Source organism: Oreochromis aureus, linkage group 10, assembly GCF_013358895.1.
Source record: "Oreochromis aureus strain Israel breed Guangdong linkage group 10, ZZ_aureus, whole genome shotgun sequence".
Classification (NCBI taxonomy): Eukaryota; Metazoa; Chordata; class Actinopteri; order Cichliformes; family Cichlidae; genus Oreochromis; species Oreochromis aureus.
The window spans coordinates 23,026,282-23,048,455 of NC_052951.1; the positions used below are offsets into that span (position 1 = coordinate 23,026,282).

The window sequence follows — 22,174 nt, forward strand, 5'->3', positions numbered from 1 at the left end:
TTTTCTCTAAGCCACATCTATACACTTAAATCTTTTATTAAGTGATGCTGAAGGTTCTACAGTGTCTTTTAACTCTTTGCTAGCATAAAAACGATTTGTTTGACAGCATTCGTTGGATTGACCAATGCACAGAACAATGACAATGTCCAAGGAACTCAGTGAAGATCTATCTATATTTTATATTTAATCAAGTTGGGAAGGAATTTTAACTGGAGCCTTTTCCAAATGAGTGCAGATTCCAAGACTGAGCGCAGAAGTGGATAAAGCATTATTACATTAAGCTTACAGACTTTTTCCAAAGCTCCGACCTCAACCCTGTTCAAAATTTGGGAATTAAACTTAAAGCTGAGTCCGTGCCAGGAACGCGAGCAGTTTAAGTGAACTCTACTAATTCTGTCAAGAAGAGTGGTCAAATATCCAGGCAGAGTTATGCCAGAAACTTGTTGAAGGCTACCAAAAGCATCTGGTTGGGATGCAGCTTTCTAAAGGCGATTTAACCAAATAAGAGGGGAGGTGTGTGTATATATTTTGAGCCTGTATACATACTTTTGATCCAATGTGGATAAGAGAAATGATTTCAAACTTGTGCATCCAATTCGTCCTGCTTAAAGTTGGTAAAGATGCATGCTGTGCAATCATTCCACCCTGGTAGAGGAACATTTCAAAGGCATCATTAAAAACCCCAAATTACCGTGACATTCATGCCCATGATTAGTGGATGTAAACTTCTGTAAACAACTGTATTTAGATGTTTGGTTGGATCTTTCTTTCATTCTGTATGTGTGTCTGATAGAGGATTGCTCATTCATGAATGAATGAATGAGCAATCTTGCCAGGGTCATTTCTATCAGAGAGTTTGGGGACTCTGACAGAAATGTGTGTTTTTTTTTTAAATTCCAGCTCAGAGTGTATTGAATTTAGCACTAAGTGACTTTAGCAGACTACTGCTGAATTCATTAAATATGTACACAAAAGGCTGCTGTGAAATTATGAATGCTTTCCATTTCAGCAGCTGATCTCAAAGGCTTGTGTTTCACACTGGTTATTGCCATCAGCTATAAATGCCCCGTCGTTGGTTTAGTAATGCATTCTTTCTCACTCATTTATTTTATATGGTGACTGGATCCTATCAAATCAGTAAATGCACAGACACAATGAAAGAGCGTCATCAATTAAACAAAACAACAAAAACAAACCCTTTTTACACAGTCTTGGAGTGAGCCTGCAGATTCATCCAGAAAACTGTTGACCACTGAAGAACAGCACATATGAGCAAACGTATCTCCTCTCTTGGCAGCTTCCCATTTGCCTCATCGCATCTCGGTTTGAGGAAATCTTTTACTCGACAACTGTACAAGCTCATTCAAACTGGGAATGCTAATCTAGGATGACTCATCAGGTGCCTTTAACCAGCCATTCGTCATAATTTGAAAGCTAGAGTTTATTGAGCACCAAGAATCATACTTAAGATGCCTGATAAGTATAGCTTGTTAAGTTTTCTTCTGAAAGGCGTCATTAATTCTTGATAAGCACTCCCACACTGCAACGTTTGAAAGGAAGCCACCCTGGTCTTCTGTCAAGCTGAGAGGCAGAAAGATGTCTTTCCAAAGATGAAGAAAAACAGCAACAACACATACAGTCTGCTTTTTAAAGATTAAAACATAGTTGTTTGTTCAGTTCTGTTACAATGATAGTGATTATTATTATTATTATCATTTCCTCTTACATATTTTTTGATTTTAAGGCTGTTCCCACATTAGGTATGTCCTTCTGAACACTTAAATGAGGTATCAGGTGTTTTCTACTCTTTATCCATTGTGTCACTTTTACATCCTCGATCTAAACTAGTTCGGCAAAATTAATGCTTAACCTTTTAATTACCTGTATAATGGAAATAAAACCTAATTTGGTGAGAACGAATAACAAGTCATTTAAGCACATTTAAGCACATTTTTTCAAAAAAGGAGAGGAGGAGAGGATAGATGGACACATGAAAACAGAAAAAGAAAAGAAGCCACAAGGCAGAGTGCAGTGCAGTCTGTGCAGTGTACAGACTCATCAGACAAACAATACCAGTGCTTGCTTTCTTGCTTGATTGCATGCTGTGTTGGACGAAAAAAAAAAAATTGGAAGTTAATGCTGTTGGCAGTGTAAGCCCCCCAGGGTGGGGGTGATATCCTCCAGAGATGTGCTTGGGTCAGCGCTATGCCCACTCTCTTTCTCTCCCTCTCTCCCTCTCTCTCTCTCTCTCTTTCATGTTGAGTTGGCATAAGTTATGATTGTCCTGAGGTAAGTGCTCAAGGTCAGAGAGAGGGAGAGATTACCTGCAAGCGTATGAACTGCACTGAGCCAGTTAGATGCAGAAAACTGCCTCCTGGCTGTCCTCTCCTCTTCCTCTTCTGTCCTCTTTTCAGTCACCTCTTAAGTGTCTTCTCTCACCTCTCCTATTTCACTCCCTCACCACCTGCTATACTTCCCTTTTGCTCCTCTTGCTGCCACTGCACTTGCGACTGGGCATTACCTCAGAATGTCTGGAAACTGGGCAGCCAAACAGCAATGCATTTGAGAGACAGGAGTGAAAACAAAGCTATTTATGCTATGTTACCCATTTAAAATGTAAAAAGTATTGGTTTTGATTGCACCACAAACAGTAAAGCAGCCAGTTGTGCATGAAAGTCATACATTGTGGTGTCAACCACTCGTTAGCATTAAAATCCTTTGACTAAAAGGGAAGGGATACTGTACAGTCATGCTGCGAGAGACACAGAGAGGCTGCAAGTTTCAGCTTTTAGGCTTGCTGCCTGTTTAACTGTGGATTTAGCATTTGATTTGTTTGTTGATGAGGGTATAACACAGAGGGAGAACTTTTTTCAAACAGCTTGTTTGTTGCTTAGTGTATTGGAAGTGTTGAGCACTGGTTGCGCACTCGTTTTCTTTGTGAGCAACACTAGCCTCAAGCAGAGAAAGTCAGTCATGCAGTAATTTTGACTGTTGTAGACTTACTTTAGTACTTCAGAAGTCTCCATAATGACATCTAGGGCTGATCCAATATCCCCGCAATAATGCTGGTATCATTTTTTACAAATTTAATAAAAATGTCATATCGCTGTATCATTGCTATAGCAATGCTAATTCACACAATAATGAGACGAGCCCAGGCATGTCTGAGAGCCAGAGCGGCCTCTGATGGCAGTTTAGTAGCTAAGAAGCGAGCTACTTCAACAACCTCCAGCAAACCACATTATGCTGCAAAATATGCAAGAAAATTGTTCGAGCTACAGGTGGAAACAACAAACTTGTTTCACCACTTGAGGCAAGAACACACACTAATGAGTACAGTCAGCCTACGAAGGAGGAGATACTAGCACTAGTTATACTCCATATGACAGAAAGGGCAAACAGTAGGTGGAAAATACTGCTGTGGTTACGAGGTGGAAAAACAAGGCTTCAGGCAGCTGCTTAAAAAGCTCAACCTAAAATGTAACATCCCAGGCATAGATAATATTTTTCAGTTTTATTACATGACAATATCGTGCAGACTCCTGACACCTCGTTTCAATTACGAACTGTGTCAACAGTGACAGAAGCGCATAGGAAAAGAAGAATGGAAAACGCTCTTCATTTACTTACACTTAAACCTGTAAGTTGCCTGCATCAATGAAATGTTGATACAAATTTAATAGCTTGATATAAATTTTGACCTGCATTTGACATTGCTAAATTCTGGGACCAATACCTTCATGATATAACATGCCAATTATAAAAAAAAAATGTTGTATAACAGTCAAAGGCAGAAAGAAAGAAGTACATTAGCAAAAGTCTGAGACATTGTGAAGTAAAAGCTTCATTTGCTTTAGGGAGTCCCTCTTTTGCATTATGTAATCTTACTAATGCACTAGATTTCTATGCAGAAAAAGGCATCATTCATCATTTCTCATTCATGTGCATCTTTGTTCTCAGAAGCCACGATGCCCTCCCACACACACACAGAAAAAGGCAAAAAAGAGGACTATTCGTCTAAGAATCCTTATATAAAAGGTTCCGCAAACCAGACACATTGTATTCTGCAGAACTACAGTCTGCTTAGAAACAGGATGCATTTTAGAAGATTGGTACAACCAAAGAAAAGCCCAGCTCCAGACTCGAATATCACGATTACTGTAATGAGGCCTTCTTGAACGTCAGGTACAAACAGTATCCTCGTGTATCTGCGAAATTTGTGTGTGAAACCCTCAATTTACTTTTAACACTGCAGCCATCGCTGAATGCTTGAAAGCAACATGTCAGCATGTCAATTATTTGGTCTTCAGTCAAGGTGACCTGAATCAGAAAATATGATAATCAAGCACTGTTACTGATTCCCTGAAGACGCAGGCACACAAGTAGGAAAACCTGCTGATAAAAAAATGCTAAAAAACAAGTTAGTTGATTAATATTTTTATCATTTGCTAAATGATTGAAGTACTATTTCTTATTGCTGGTTTAAGTGTATTAGTTTATATATGTGAGGGCAAGAATTTAGCAATGCACTTCTTTTTTTGTGTGCTGAAGGAGCGTTAGACGCAGACTGATGGAAGCTGTCAGTCACAGGGAGGTGTTGGAAGATTGGGTGGGAGGAAGGTCGGCGGGCTGTCGGCATCGATCCGGCATGTCACAGTCTGAGCGGTTGACTGTCTCTGCCCATTTCAAACAAGGTGTGGTGGTCAGATTAGGCGTGTGTGCATCTGTATAGTATTTATGTCTGATCACTATAATTGCATTACTCTTTGGTGAACAACAAAGTCCTGATTAGGCATTTTATCACTGAGATTCACTGGTGTGGTTGTTATGCTGCGGGCATTCAATAGATAAATGTTAATGACCAAAAATCACTCAGCAGTTTAGAGGGAGTTTTAGTTCATTAACTTCACAAAAGGTGTATGGAAGATGGATTACTGCAAAGACCAAAAGTCTGTCGTAAGTGCTTCAATATTAAATTTAGTGTTAGAAATACAAGTGAGGCAGTGGCTATATTATTTTCCTTTTATTATTTAAGTATGTACTAGATGAGAGTTCCATTCAATACCGTATAGAAATTCAATTCAGTTTTATTTATATGGCTCTGATTCAACACAAAAGTCATCTCAGGGCGCTTTATATTGTGATGAAAATATAATTCCCTTTGGAAACTGCAGCACATTCAGTATTACTTCATTAACTGTGTAGCCTTACATGTCATAACTGTTACCTTTGACAGAGGAAAAAGGGAGTCTTTTTGTAAGGACACGTTACCATTAGGTTGTGAGCCCCTGTGGTTTCTTCCATTACTAAAGTGGCCCGGGGTGTCTTTGCTTCTAAAAGCTCCGTGGCGGATGCTCTCCCATCAGACCGGCTGCCTGGAAGCCACCAAAGGGGTCACATTGAAATGCATGTGTGGCACAGTAAAGATAGGCACAGAAAGGAAGAATATTATGGAGGTGGGAGCGGTTAAAACACAAGCTGAGGAAACAGAGAGAGCGAGCGCGACACAGAGACAGCAGGCTCGATGCCAGGAAAGCGAATGAAAAGTTTTTCACAGTTTCAACATAATGCACAGGTGCTAATCTGCAGCCTGATGACTCTTGGCTTCTGTCAGCCCAAAACTGTGGTTGAAGCATCAACAGCGTTATTTGCTTATGGATGTCTGTTCTTTCTGCAGGTGCAAAGGCAAATGGAGATGGGACTCCCATTACTGGCTGGCTGATTATTTTCCATTTCATTCTTGTACAGCTTTTCATCTTCATGCCATTATGTTGTTTATGTCATCCATTATTAACAAGTTTTGTGAAACTTTATCTGTCTAGCTGCTATTAATCTAGGATACAACAAAAAATGTGTTGAGAAAAGAAAAAGCAAACTACTACAGCTGTGATTGGACTACCACTTTTAAAAACAAGGTTATTTAGACGGGGGGTTCTCTAAGTTGTTAGGATCGTTTTCGTTTACATACAGTGATCAGCGCAATGCACAGTTTTAATATGAGACAGCGTCAGTGGTAACTCAGGTAGCTTCTGTGACCCAGACTCTACCTGTGGCAAACAACATAATCAGTGCCATTTCTAATTCATTTTGACAGCAGTGGCAGCAGGTCACTAAAGACTTCATTCATATTCAACTGCCTTCCAAGTACCAGCTCCCCATGGTCAGAGAGCGACTGAGATGGAGAGCACATTCACAAGCACTGTGTCTTTCTTTCTTTCTTTCTTTTTTAAAGAGACAGTGCTGAAATAGCTGAATTATAGAGCTGTATTAGTACTAAGTCAGTCATCTCCAGATCGATGTTATTTATTATCAACTATCATAAAAAAAAAACCTAATGCACTCTAATCGCAGCGCAAAAACCACAACCATACAAACAGATAGGTCTGTGTGAGTGTACTATGGTTTGTCTCTTTTATGTGGAAGACTTTGGCAAGTCAGTCACTCCTCCTTTTCCTGGAGGACAGAACATTTCCACCCCACACCCCCATCCCCACCCCCAATTATGGCTAAGCCCTTTCAGTTTTTACCACCTTGTCTCTTTGACGGAAATCCTAGTGGGACAGGAAAACATGGAAACATCAGCCAAGCGTGAGAGTTGGTTTTCTACTCGATTAAACTGGTTTCACGGACGGCTCTAGAGTGATATCGATTAACTTGATGGCCTCGCTGCCCTGAAGCCAACACAAAGTTGTGAACTCATCAAGTAGTTGAACAAGTAATACATTGAACTTTCATATTAACGTGTGCGTTAATACTATACATGGTTTATTCTGACCATTGATAATCTACCAACCAACTAAAAAAAAACCCCCAAAAAACTCTTGTATTTCTCTTTCCTCTAACAAGTGACAAGAAAATTTAAATCCTGTAACGCAAGTAAAGTGAGAGCACCATCCACAGTTTGATTTTGAAACATTTAAAAAAATGCATTTATGCTCACACACTGCTTTATTAGATACACCTTGGTCCCTTACCTTCATACCTGCTTTAATTCTTCATGGCATCGATTCTGGAAGGTGCCGGAAACATTGCTGCAGATTTTTTAGCTGCACATCCATGATGCAAATCTCCTGCTCTACCACATCCCAAAGGTTCTCTGCTGGATTGAGATCTGGTGACTGATGCCGTATGAGTACAGTGAACTCATTGTAATGTTCAATATCCAGTTTGAGATGATTTGAGCTTTGAAACATGGTGCATTGTACTGCTAGACGCAACAGAAGATTAGCACACTGTGGTCGTAAATGGAGGCACATGGTCAGCAACAATACTCAGGTAGGCTGTGGTGTTTAAATGATGCTTTATCCCTCACACCATAACCCCAACGCCAACATCCTGAATACAAGATACAAGGCAGGATGGATCAATGCTCTCATTTTGTTTTTATGCCAAATTCTGACACTTCTGTTCAAATGTTGAAGCAGAAACTAAGAATGACCAGAATATGCAACATTATTCTAATTTTCAGTTGTCCAGTTTTGCCTTTGACAAGTGGTTATTTGAGTTATTGTTGCCTTCCTATCACCTCACAGCAATCTCATCCAGAGAACTATTGCTCATTGGATATTTTCTCTTTTTTGGACCATTCTCTGTAAAACCCACAGATGGTTTTGCATGAAAATTCCAGTAGATCAGCAATTTCTGAAATACTCAGACCGACCCATCTGGCACCAACAGCCATGCCACATCCAAAGTCACTTAAGTCACCTTTCTTCCCCATTCTGATGTTTGCTTTGAACTTTTGCAGGTGATCTTGACCATATCTGCATGCCTAAATGCATTTGGTATCTGGCAAGTGATTGGTAATTAATGAACTAATTGGATGAATAATGAATTAAAGGCAAAGAATAGGAATGTCCAATATTTGTTACCCTTTTTTCTCATTTTTTTTTTTATCTCAGTCTATTAAAATATACTTAAATCGACACAAACAGAAATCCGTAAGATTGGCTCATGATATCTCTAGTATACATGACATAAAATCATTGTATACATATAAAACAAGTAACTCCTTTTTTTGTTTTGTGGCCAAGAAAAAGAGCAATTAATGTCCCGTTTGTGTCTCCTAAATACTTGTGACAGAGTCCCGTTGTATTCTTTACTTCCTTAAGTCGGCTCAGTTAGAGGTATTTACACTCCGTATGTGTGACAGAAAGAGAGAAACACTAAGGTAGAATAAGAGAGAAGGGATGAGAGAAACAGGGACAGCAAGAGAGCAAATGAGAAGCAAAGACAGTCAATCAAACGATTAGTAGATGGAGTAAAAATAGAGTCTATCCGGCAAACACTAAAAGGTGTCTGGCGCACACTTTAAACAAAAAAAGGCCTATTTTTCCTATCTTGGTTTAAGAGTCTTTGGCAAGATTTTTTTGCAACTTTATCAGATTTTCAGTCATCAGTATTTCACACATTTTCAGCATCGCATTTAAAAATTTGCATACATGTTCCTGCTATTTAACTCCTTACGGTTTATTTTTCTGTAATTCTTCTGTAATTGCTGTACGCAGTAACAGCATAGCACCTAGACTGGCATATCCAAATGTGTGTTTCATTAGTTCTTCACGTATCTTTGTACTCAGAACTAGAGCAATATAATTAGCTAGAACATTTTTACTCTCCATGAACACAGTTGGAGTTGTGTCATCTGAAAAAACTACAAATCCTGCATCAAAGTGAAGCAATGCAGAGAGTGTGGCGTTAATATGATGCGGGTTTGATGTGTGTCTCTTCCTTCTGTGCCAGACTCAAGCGTCATATCGTTTTCCAACTCACTCTCCCTTTCTTTCATCACACACACACAAGCATACATGCCAAACCACTCTTTCACTCTAGTTATATCTGCAGCAGCTGAAACTTTTCTTTTCCAGAATAAAATCTTGGTAGACTCCCGTTAAAGGTCTCCTCTTTTCCGAATACATTTTTATTCTCATTGTCCCAACACAGCGACGGTTTGTACAATGCAAATGAGCTTTAACGTCAATATTCTGTATGACCAGTTTTATTCTTCATCGCAACCTGAACTCTGTTAGACAAGCTTTTCTGTAATTTCTTTAAGACATAGTTCTTTAGAGTTTTTGAAGGACATTCAAAGTTCTTCTTTGACGTTTGGCTGCCTTTTGTTCTATTCTGTGTCAAGATGAACCCCCCACATTATTGAGGTCCAGGCTCTAGAGAGACCAATCCATGACTGATTGCGTTCCATTGTGTGTTTTTCTATCCAGCTATGCTTTTACTACATTGGCAATTTGTTTGGCATCGTTGTTATACTGAAAAATGAAGCTGTTAACAATGAGATGCTTTCCAGATGACATTATTGGTGGATTAAAATCTGATGCGTTTCTGCCTTTGTAGTTCCATCAATCTTAAAACTATGACAGAGCATCCACTGTGTTTTACAGATGGCTGTAAACACTCACTGTTGTACCTCTTGCCAATTTCAAATATAGGTTTTTCACTCCATAAGAACTGTTGCACTGATTTTCACTAAAATTCTTCTGTAATATGACATGCCTCAGTCTTTCCTACATCTACACCCACTGAGACAGTTTCTGATGAGGCTTTGGTTAATTCTTGAGGTCCTGTGTCACGTCTTTGCTGGATTTATTTTCTTATTCATTAGGACATGACTTCCAGATACTGTTCATCTGCTGTATTTATTTTGGCTTGACACATTTTTAAGGATACGCTGGAAACCATACTGAGATATGACAAGTTTTTGGCATAGATCTCTTTTGGAATCACCTTGCTGGTGCAAAAACACCATATTTTGCCTGATTCAGTGTAGTTGACTTTGGGGTAAATAGGATATCCTAAAGAGGGTCAGAAATAGGATTATCTTTAGGATAAATATTTATTTTTGCATATAAATATATGCATCTCCAGGATGTCCATGCCACAGATAGTCTTTCCAAACTCGGAGGCTGCGGCAATCAGATGTTGAGTGGTCTCAGCATTATCTGAGCCATAGTAGACAGTTTGGAGTCAGCTCAATCAATCTCCATCCATCCAGTGCAGAAAAGCTTCACCTTCAGTTTAATGTGAAGGGTCTAGAGGAAGGGTATTCACCAAGACAGCCAAAGCCATCCTTGGCCATTACACTTTGACTTTTAGCCAAGACGATGATCCTTTTCTGCCAGCAATAACAGAAAGACTCTTCTCAACAATACAACAATTTAAGCTGTAGGCTGTTTGCATCCGATTAAATCCACATTTCAATCGAGTGTAGCAGCAGATCTGATATTTTATGCAAGATATGAGCGTGGAAATGTAGGACACTGTGTTGCGAACTGTATGCAGAACAAAACCCTAGGCGAGGTTTGAAAAAAAAAAAGTAGGCAGCTGCGATTTTTTTATACAGTTTTTGCATAAATTAATCGTGGGTGAGAAACTAATTAAGTCATTGTTTAAATGAAGTGAATAAAAAGTGCAGCCCCGGTGAGAAGCTCAGCATGTAAAATCAATTATTTGTGCAACAGCTACTCAAAGTGCAACGCAGCGGACTTCTCGCTGAGACAGGCTGGCTGTGCATGCTGGAGCTTCAGGGATGAGCAGACTGATGACCGCAGTCACACTCAGCGCATTCTTCACAGATTAACACCAATACTAGACTAAGGCATATACAGGCAAATATTAACTACAGTGTACTGTAAAAACTATGCAAAATTGAGCCCAGGGACAATTTAAGAGGAAACAAGAATAGTTAGCAAGCTATTCATGATACAATGACATGTGGAGACAACTAAGAAGGCACATGTTTTTATCCTTGCCATACAAGTATAAGGATGATAATGGCTGACATTATATTTTTAAATTGAGTGATGATGGATGGATGGATGGATGGATGGATGGATATTTATTACAACTGACTGACAGGTTATTATGATTAATAATTATGACCCAAACAAATAAGGTTGTAAAAGTAGACATTGTCCAGAATGTCTACTTTCTGTAAACTGTCATCTGAGAGGAGATTTTCGCATTTCAGCCTGGCATTTTCCCATTATTATGACTTTTCAGTCAATCCAACAAACCCCATTTCCCTAAACATGGGGGAAACACCTGGAATTCTTCTTTAAGCTGTACAAAAGTGCTCAACCAGGAGTGTTGTTTCAGCTGTCTCACATGTCTGCTGTGTAGCCACTTCTGTGGGATTTTCTCAGTTCTCTGAGCCTTAAAAGTGTCATAACGAGTAAAGCTTTGTCAAAGGACTCTGAAGCAGGACCTAGACCAAAGCGTTCAGTTTACAGAAAGATTAGGGAACTGATCAGGGAACCATCCCAAACTTCACCTGAGAGCACAGGAAAGGGGGAGAGGCAAGAGAGAGGAAGGGAGAGAAGGAAAAAAAAACCCAACGAGCTCAGGACCCTGACAGAAGGTTAATAAACTTTGCCACAGGCGTCACGTAGACAGCATGTGCTGCAATGTGAAAGACTGTGATGAGTATTTTTTTTTAAGGCCCAGACTTAGAGGAGCACCTGTCCTCGGAGAGTATGTGAGGCTTCCGAGGTTGTTTTTAATAGAGATCATGTTGTTAAAACCCCGAAAGGTTTTGTTGAACCTTTTGTGCTTGTCAAACTTTGTATACTAAGGTGTTACACATTATGTTAAAAAGGTTGATTTGCCTGAGGTGCACAAACCTGGCATGAGTTCAATTTGCGCTTGTTATCTTATGTTTTTGCTGATGGGCTTATCACCTCTTGATTCCCTAGTTCTTTTCCCTCCTTCTCTTACACGTCTCCTCAATTTTTCTTTCTTTCTCCAGTTTTCTCGACATTTCCCTGGCTCTTTGTTACCATCACTCTTCTCTCTTCAACTTATCTTTCCTTATAGGTATTCCTTCCAAGATGAGGAGGACATGTTTATGGTGGTGGATCTGCTTCTGGGCGGAGACCTGCGCTACCACCTGCAACAGAATGTGCACTTCTCAGAGAGCACCGTCAAACTCTACATCTGTGAATTGGCTCTGGCTCTGGGATATCTCCGCACCAAGCGCATCATACACAGGTAAGAGGTGTTTCTATAAACTGACATTTTTATAACTCAATATATAGTTTTTTTGTAATAACCTTTAGTGATGCAGTTAAAGGTTTGTTGCCCTCCGTGTCTTTAAAAATAACAGGACAGAAATAGTCTTCAGCACGTGTCCTCCTTATGCTTCTCTGCCTCATTTTTCACCAGAGCCTGGCCGTTGCGTACTCTTCTTTTCTCCTTGGCTGTTTTCATCCACATAATTTCCTAATACTGCTTCACCACTGGGCAAGGTCAAGATGTCTTGACATTAAGGTCATCCCTGACACAACAGTTTACCCTCTGCCAGAGACTATGGGCATCATCAAATGCGCCAGTTTCATCTATGTTGCTGTGTTGATGCCTTACTTAATTTTCAAAATGCAAGTTAAGTGCTTTTCAGGCAGAAATATCTGCTGGTATGGCAAAGCCACAACTCACAGAGCCAATAAAAGCGTGCCTACTGCCAAATGTTATTATTTTAAGTTGCTGAATAACTCAAAGTACATGAGATGTTCCATTATTGGCTAAGGTGTGCTGCCAAAATACATTAAGTACATTGAGTGTGCAAAATGTAAAAAAAAATGCCTTACTCATGACATAACAGACAACAATACAGCAACCCTGTATCATACAAAAAACTCTATTCATTTACCCGGTGCATGCTTTACAGGAAAGTTTTTGTACATTTTTTGAATTAGTAGTCCATGAAAATTAGCTATCACTATTGATGTTCACTGAAGCAATGAAATTTCTGTATTCAGTGCACCACTTATTGGGAATCCACATTAACTGAGTTAAGTCCCACTGACTCAGGCCTCTGTTTAGTGTTTCTGTCCCCGAGAACAAGAGAGACCTTCTCAGATCATGACTAATAGGAAACATCACTGTAACAGAGAACACTAATTTATCAACACCCCCAGATAACAAATTACACCATTTAACGTTAAGCAGGCTACTTGCTCTTGTCCACGCTCTTAAACCTCCACAGGAAAGAGAGGAGGAGAAATAAGTGGGACGGATTAATAATTTGCTTATTCATTCAGCCCATTGAGGGGTATGAATATTTAAATTATGTTTTCTATTTCAGTCCTGGAGAGGACAGTCTTGCCAGTTGATGCGCAGGTGTTGGGGGCGTTTGTTTAGATGGAATCAACATCTTTTCAATCTGCATTCATTAGCTTCAAATAGGAAGAGGAGCTGAAAGTAACTCTCAGCTCATCTGTATGGAAATTGAATATATAATTTCCTCACTCAGACGTGGACGTGCTGACTTGGGTTCGCCGAGCGAATGCTTTTCAGTGGACGTTTGTGTGTGTATGCACCTGTTTAGATGGCTATAAGTACAGATTCTCTTTCCGTTGGTCTTTGATGATTTTGATGATAATTAGGGGAGCAATGATGATAATGACATTAATCGCATGCAACACGATCACATGTTAATTATGTTATTTACAAGTTTGATCATGCAAGAGGTAGAATACGCATTGCATTAGCTTCTTCCATATGATGTCTGGATATCAGCAAAGTTCTGAAGCTTCTACACACACACACACACACACACACACACACACACAAACCCCTTTACTATTACATATGTTATTTAAGTTATCAGTTGGTAGAACATTAAAATTTCTCAGATTGTGTCTAGTTTGAGTTCATGTTGCAGCTCGTATGAGCAACTATATTGTATGTATGTTTGTTTTATGAATCCGCAGCCAGTCAGATGCTTTCCAGATCGTAATGCATGGTGGATGAAAATCTGATGGTACTTTTATGTATTCATAATTCCATCTGTTTTGAAAAGATCTCCAACACTACTTGCTGAAAGAGCCGACACCGTTTCACTGTTGCACTCGCTGTTAGACTTCTCTCCTGACCTCCTCCGTGATTATTACACTAATAATAATCACTAGTGAACCAACATTTTGTAATTTGGATTCATCACAGCAAAAAATCCTGGCACAACTTCACCTGCTTCCAAGGTGCATGGAGAAGATGAAAGAATTAAACAAGCAGGAACTCCAGCAACACTTGAGAAACGAAGAACAGCTTTAATAATTGTTTCTCAAGTGTTGCTGGAGTTCCTGCTTGTTTAATTTGGATTCATGACTTCATATGATCTTCAGCCCAGTTCCTGTGTAATTTGGCATACCTCAGTCTTTACTTCCTCTTTCCCTTCCTCAAGAATGGCTTCTTGACAGCCACCCTTCCACTGACAGCGTTTCTGATGAGGCTTTGATGAACAGTAGATGGATAAAGAGCCAATGCATCTCTCAGGTCCTGTGTCAGATCTCTGCTGTGATATTTTACTGCTTTTTTCTTAAGATCTACCGTAAATAGGCCTGGCAATTTGCCTTCCACTTATCCAGTTTTCTTACATTTTTTGAGGACAAACTGCACACACTGTTTATGATGATAGCTCCTTGGGGATCACTTTGGTACAAAAATACAATGTGATCCCTGTAAAACTATGTTATCTTGGCCATTTTTCAAACTCAACTAAAGAAATGAGAAGAAATTATATGTTTTTTACATCAGGCTGCTAGAAATGAAGATACCATTTAAAATTAGTTATTTGCCAAGATGTCCGCTATGTGTCAACACAACACTGGTTCATCCATTGAGTTTGGACCTTTTTTTTATGCTTGAATGATTCATAGGTCAGTGTTAAGTGGCTTAACAAGCAACAAAAAGACATTCCCTCGCTTTGAAAGACCTTCATAACTAGAGAACTATTGATCAAGAAATACAAGAAATTACAAGAAAGTCTGATTCCTTAGAAGCAGAATAATGACATTATATTGATAACTAAATAATGGGAGGTGGCTCAAGGCTTTTACCCTGATCTCAAACCGCACCAAAACCTACATATGCAAATATCTTTTATGCAGTTATGTCCCAGTTATATTCTGGGTACCATAATAACGAGACAACAATGGCAACATCAGCAGACATATCTATGTAATTTTCAATAATGAGTTCTTGCACGGTATAGTTTGCTGCTATATGGGAATATGAACAGTCCCATGGGAGCAGTCAATCTTAGCAACAGTCTTTCAAATATGTTTAATGGAAAATAATATTACCTTAAAATAGACTTTGTAAGTTTGATATTGTATATGCTATTACACTACAGAGGTACAGGTTTTAAACAGGTTTTTAAACATGGACCCGTAAAACATATTTGTACAGTAAAATGAAGATGGCACAGTATGAGTGCTTTAAATTTCATTTGTCAGATATAGAAATTCTGCATTCTAAATGGTCACATCTTGCACTACCACATCACGTCCTTTAGACACCAAACTAGGGAGAACTGTACCCAACCACCTGATCCTTTTTACTTCTACCTTTTACCCATTTATTTTTTGTTTTTGTTCAGTATCACAGGTGTTAGTCAAAGGCAATCTTTATAAAGCAGTTGAGGGCATTTTTGCATTTAAACAACAAAAACTCTCTACACACATGCGCTTGTTGGAATATGTGTGTATCCATATTATGACTAGTTCAAAAGCACATACATATAGTATATACATAGTGCTTAACACGTTTATTAAGCCACCTGTCATAAAAACAAGCAAACACAAATATTTTTGAAATATGTCCAAAAAATGATTTAAAGCAAAAACTTACTCAATTTACATTTTGATGCCATACTTTTTGCATTTTAAAAAAAAAATTAATGGGATTTACTAGTCCATAGGCTTTATGGGCCATTAATATTTCTCAGTTTCTGGTTCTCCTATATCTTGTAAACCTAATTCTGCATTACTTACTGTTTAACATAAATCTCTGTGGGAAGTCTGAATTATTTACATTAGACTGAGTCTCAATTAGATGACATCTTCAGAGACTTGACAAATCCTCCCAAACAAGTGGAAAGATAAATGGCAAGAATGTCATGGTGGATGTGTGTGTATTTGTTTGTCCGTGCACACGCACGCGCGTGTGTGTGTGTGTGTGTTCTGTGGTTGTTTACCTCATCCCATCCTCTTTGACGTCAACAACAATTATCTCTGGATCCTCAGGTGCATTTCAGTGTTTCTTAGAATCCTCATAATGGAAAAACTTACATGTTGTCAACCAGTCTATGCTCTTAACGAGTCAATATGTTGCAGTCAGGAAACAGACTGCCCATTAAAGTCGTTAAAGGATTAATCGTTTGGCTTTTTTTTTTTTAAATGCCTTTTAGGACTCCCCTAAGTTAAAGCTTCAGTTGCAAGTTAGGAATTATAACATATAAAGTCTGATTTTTTTAAAGTGCATTTATTGGGCTTTTAGCCTTTATTGTGTTAGGATAGTGGAGAGAAGACAGGAAAGCCCACAAGGGAAAGCATGCAGGCCAGATTCAAACCAGGCCTCTGCTTTAACATTATGGGTCACCTACTCAACCCAGTAAGTTAAACCCAAGCTACATGCAAACGTAGTAAATAGTTACTTGACATTCAAATGAGGCATTAAGTTCAAAGGTTCTTCAGATGCTCCTTTATTTTGAAAGGGTCCCCACATGAGGCAGAACCACATGTTTGATTTGACACAGATTTGGGATCGGCACTAGGCTTACACTTGCTTGTGACCCCTTGAAGCTAGGTTTGTGTCTCATCTTAGTCTCAACCGGGGGACTTTTTGTCTGTTAACCACTAAATTACAAGCAGTGCATGAAAACAAGCACTTATATGATAGCACTTTAATAATATGTTATAGCACTGATTGCTGCTGCAGTGCATGCAATTATGGATTCTTTTATTAAAAGTTGTCTTCATTTGCTATCTGCACTGCTTTTTTTAATGTACTGAGAGATAGCGATGTGACTAACTCTGAATGAGTGAGACTGGTAGTGCAGCACATTCATCTTAAGCACCTGTAGTAGATGTTCTCTTTTCCATTTCCATCATCTTACAGCATCCGAATGTTGAAGCTTCACGAGGACACTGTTCACTTTTCTATTAAGCTTACTACAAAACTCAGTCTGTCACACCTAATCACATCTCCTCATTTCAAGGCAAAAGTCTAAATTGCATATACTTGCATCATCAGATAGGCGTGGAGCTTTCGATCAGATTCCCTAATGGCAGCCAGACTGATATAGAATGTGATGATTTATTAGCTAAGCTCGAGCCAGAACCCCACCAGGGTACCAGCTAGCTGCATTTTGAGTTGGCTGCTCACCACGATGGCAACGAGGTGCTGGACATTGGCTTAGACAATTAAAGGATGAAAAGGAGGGTTTGTATTCAGGCCAGTATGCCTTTGCTGCTATGCCAATTGGCCAGGATGGCAGCAGAGGTTCGTGGACTCAGTTAAAGGGGGTCTATTTGAGTGATTTTTGGGCTGTAGTCAGTTGGTCACCACCACATTTTTTTCATCAACCACTTCAGTTGCCCATTGTGTCCTCATGATAGCTACAATGCACTAGAGTGCTGGGGGGATTCTAATTGTTTTGGAGAAAGATCCAAACTACAATAATGGTACATTTTGTTTGACCAAGTCACTTTTTAACTGGCAATAAGATTAACATTTTATGACATGAAACATTTTTGCTCCTTCTAATCCGGGAGGAACACCCTTCTTTCAGACAATCTGTGCAAGGGGAAGGAGTATCTCTCACTTGCTGTGCAGCACGCTGGAGGATTGTGCTCTTAGTAAAAATGGTGGAAACAACTAAATTTTCAAAAGTGTGGCTATACTTAAATATAATCAGTGCTGACACTACAACAAGAAATTTGCGCGTACATTACATCCTGCAATGCATGTATGGAAAAATTCATACAGGTATGTACCTTGGCTCCATCTGTTGCTGTCATGGATATGCCTGATAAAGCTGTAAGGACCATTAATATACAGATGGTTTCTGTCATTCATATAGATAACTTCAAAGTTAACAATACAGTGATCTAAGACTAACAATACAAAGTAACCAGTAATACAAAGTCTAATTGCTTTAATATAAACAATTTCTTATTAAAAGGTCATGACAAATGTTAAATTGGTCTTACATTGTTATTATGTTGTATTGTTTCCTGTGGGATAGACCTTTGTTCTTGTCCAAAAAGTATTTTAAAAAGCTTCAAACTAAACTACAGATGCAATGATCAACGAGCCAGGAATTGGTATTGGCAGATTTTTAAGCATTCTTGGCCCTGACCCGCTGGTTAGCCTCATGTATAACCAGTTGCTAGCTGGTCGCTTTCATGCATGCACAACATCCACACGGTGCTGCAGTTAAGTCGATACAAACACACACACTTGTAGCCACATGCTATGTTGCTAGCGTGAAAGCTCTTCCCTCTGAGTTAAGATGAAAGTTTGCCAAAGTGGGACCACCACAAACAAGATTGTAAGAACAAACTTAATCAGATACTTAAATTGCTTTCATTCAACTGAACACAAACATTTGAAAGAAGCCAACAAAGGTTAAGTGGCTAAAACTATCCAGAATTTAGAGTCAGCCACAAGCCAGCAGCCTCAGAAACAGCCTCAGTATGAGCATAAGCATAGGTAACTATCAGACCAACTGACATGAGACATTTGAAATCACTTTCATCATCTTCTGGACCTAAAAACTAAGTCAAAAGAGTCAAAAGATACTGAAAAAACTGACAGATCCCATTGTTTGCTTTTGCCTCTGTGGAAACTAACCAGTCTATTTATTGACATTACTATTTCTTATTAAATGAACTGAAGCATACTGAGACCCATCTGTTGCAGCAGCAACCCTATTTCAGCTAAAGAGGCTCTGCTTTTGCAAGCTCTGATCTCTTCCCCTCATCTCCTCTTTGAGCCTCTCTCTCACATGTATACACACATGCAGTACCTTTTCCCTCATAATCTCTTTCATTATTGCTGCCTTTTTTCACCTCTTGTGCCATTTCCTCTTCCTACTGTATTTCTTATCCATGCTCTACTCTTGTACATCCTCGTTCTTAGTTTTTTCTTGTGCAGGGTCTCTTTCTTTCTCAGAGGGAGTGGCACAAACATAGCTGTGCTTCAAATAATTTATTTGCTCTTTCCGTCCTCTTCTCCTCAAGAGACCTTTTGCTAAGCTGCCGAAAGGGAATATGATCTTAATTCACCTATCTGCTTAAGTGAAGGTGAGAGGAAGTGGGTCTTCTTGTGCTCTAAAAATAAGGAGAAAAGATAGTAAATGGTATGCATGGATGCAGACAAAGTCATTACTCTTACTCTCCATCAGCTGTTTGAGATGGGGAGCATTTGTCAGGTCTTCAAGTGAAGTATCCTTTATTCATGGAGTGTGTTAATGTTTTATTTCCCAGCAGATGAAGAAAAAGAAAAAAAACAGGAGGGAGGGAAGAGAGGGAGAGAGAAATTATATGCTCATATTTCATAAATGCAGATTAAAGTGCCAGCTGGTACTAGCTTTCCTGATTTCCACCAAAAAAACAACAACAAAAAACGGTGAATTGAGCATTATCTTTGTCGAAAATCTCCTTCAGCTCAGCCTCAGCTCACAATAGCAGATTAAAGGATGGGAGGAGGTTTGCGCTGTGAACACAATAGACTGTTTACAAGCAAGTCTGTTCCAAAAAGATCACTAATTGACTGCTTGTGTATTTAATTCACAAGTGTTCTGTAGAATTTAAAAAAAAATAGAAGGAGGAAGGAGAAAGCAGCACATTCAGGAAATCCGAGGCAGACTGAGAGACAAAAGAAGGTGATAAAAGACAAAGATAAAGAGGCAGGGAGAGAGAGAAAGATGACATTTTATTTCTTTTGCAACAATCTCTGAATGTTTCTGACTCTGTGAATTATTCATCACCAGTAATTGTGATGCGAGTTTTTAGGGCTGACTGGCTGCTTCTCGTGTCTGCTCGCCGCTCTCCCAGAGTCCGGGAACTCGTCAGGGCCAACTTTGTTAACCGGGCCACAGTCGGCATTTATTGATGAATAAAGAATGAACGTCTCTCTTCTCAACTGTTGGTGCACGCAAAATATTGTTTACACATGTGGATAAACAAGAGGACGGAGACACACACACACACACGCACACCTGTCTCTTTCTCGCACTTGTCAGAGCTGCTTGCCGTTAACAGGAAGAAGAAAGGGTGGATGAGAGATGAGGCAGTTTGTTGGATTGGAGCAGTTAGTCTCTGTGGATCAAGTTGGGCTTTCAATTCACGTTCAAAGGCAGCGGCTGTCTGACTCGCTCTTCAGCGGCTGGTGGGCGTGGGTGCTGAGAACTGAGGGATTCTGACACTGTGTGAATCTGTGGGCGCGTGCATATTTCTGCACAAAAACTGTGCATAGCTGTGTTCATGTGTGTATTGCTTGTTCGGAGAGTGTGGGATGTAGCTGAGCTGAGGGCTTTCTGGGGCTTCCAGAGCTCCTCCACTCTCCTTTGTGACAGAGGGGGAGCGGCACGAGCTCATACAGCTCTCCGCTTTTATTCCAGAGGGGAGAAGCTACTAAAGCGGCCGAGCCATGAAAGAGCCTGTGATTAAACTGCCAGCAGAAAACTAGTACCGCCAATTTCACCGTAGCAGCTATGAATCGCTTTCTTTTTACTTAGAAAACAGCAAGATTAAAGGTTTCATATCAACAAATTTTGCATTTTGTTCAAAGATTTAACAAAAAAACTAAAAGGATAAGTCATGATGCCAGGGCTGGGTGTCTAGTTATTTAAAGGTTTTGCCCCTCTAGTGATTTTCATTATTTCACATTAAATGGACTAACCGACTGTTAAATAATCAAGAAGATAATGGTCAAGTTAAATTGTAATAATGTAATTGCTATGTGGCTTTAAATGCTTGATTTGGCTTCATTCTTTAGATCTCCCTGCAAATTAACAATACAATAAATACAACAATAAAGTCATAGTCACAGGATGTGCGTGTGGGCTAATTTTAGACCGACTGCTTAGTGTTTTTGTCATCGCATGTGGCAGATTGTTTGCCACTTTTATCGCAACATGTCAGAACAAGTCTGGCTTTCTTCCCCTAAAATCCCCCCAGGAGCCCTTACTGCCTCACAGTTCACATCTAATGTAAGCAGGTGTGCTTCTGTCTTGTTGGTTTCAGCATGTGTATTATTACGTGTGCTTTTTTAATGGTCTGACCTGTGTGTGTGGGTGTGGGTGTGCGCACAAGCCTCTGTTCTCAGGTGTGTTGGCCTGGTCGAGTATCAGCGTGGTGTCGTGTGACCAGGTTCAGGGCTCAGTTACTCCTCTGCCTCTCATAGCATGCTGTAATGAGGCCATTAGATCCTGCTAATAGCTTGTAGGGTCAGTCAACTGAGAGAAAAGCTAAGGGGATCAGCTTTCACTGAGCTTCTCTGGCCCTTCATCACATTCCTCACTCAGAGGAGCCCAAAATTTTGGTCACTTTTTCTATTTCACACTTTATCCCTTTAATCCTACTTGCTTAATTTGCTCTTTGTTCCTTTCTTACTTAATTTGCCCCTAGCTTCCTATATTTCTTCCTATTTCTTATTCATAGCAGGCTCTCTCATTCGTCCTTCGCTTCATTTTCTCTGTTTATCCATACAGAATATCAATGATCTATGCATTCTGTGTTTTCTTAAATTGCCACTATTCCTGCTGTTTCTCACGATTTAATGCTCTAGCTCTTTATTTGCATGCCTCAGGAATTTTATAGGTTTTTTGACTTAAACACTCTTTTAGTGTGGCTATTAGACCTCAAACTATTTCTTCAAATTTAGCACTTTTATCCCCTCTATTTAAATTTGTGTACAGGATATAAACTTAATATCTCTGTGCAGAGATTCACAGCTGTCAAATTATATGTAAATTGTCATAATACTTTACGCTTTCCTTTTTACTTTTGGCTGAAAGAATTTATTTTAAAAAACGCCTTGTTCATCTAAGCAACAATTTTGCAGTACTCCAGCAGTGACAAAGAATGGCTGATGATTACAAGTTGTTATCTCACAGTTTGGTGGTTGTCAGTGCAAGAAAGAAATACATTAGTTTTTTTCCCCCTGCAATTTCCATTATAGAAAGGAAAGGAAACAAGTATAGCTCTTTCATCCCTTTTCCTGTGGGTTAAGGTGTAACTTAACCAAGCAGTCCAATCATCACACAGTCCTGGTGTGGCTAAGGCTAAAACAGACCCATGTGTTTTTTAGCACTAATAGATGCTGCATTGCAGTTATCCTGGGTAATACACACATGACAAACAGCTAGCTGAAA

General features: G+C 39.4%; 1 protein-coding gene across 2 annotated transcripts in view; it reads left to right on the forward strand.

The window, feature by feature from the left end:
* The window catches only part of stk32a (serine/threonine kinase 32A), a 63,301-nt gene that overhangs the window by 8,488 nt on the left and 32,639 nt on the right, over positions 1-22,174 (forward strand). For both annotated transcript variants that reach the window (XM_031725943.2, XM_039618928.1), the window contains exon 5: positions 11,830-12,003. In XM_031725943.2, the coding sequence (XP_031581803.1) occupies positions 11,830-12,003 (174 nt within the window). The remainder of the gene's footprint in view (positions 1-11,829; positions 12,004-22,174) is intronic.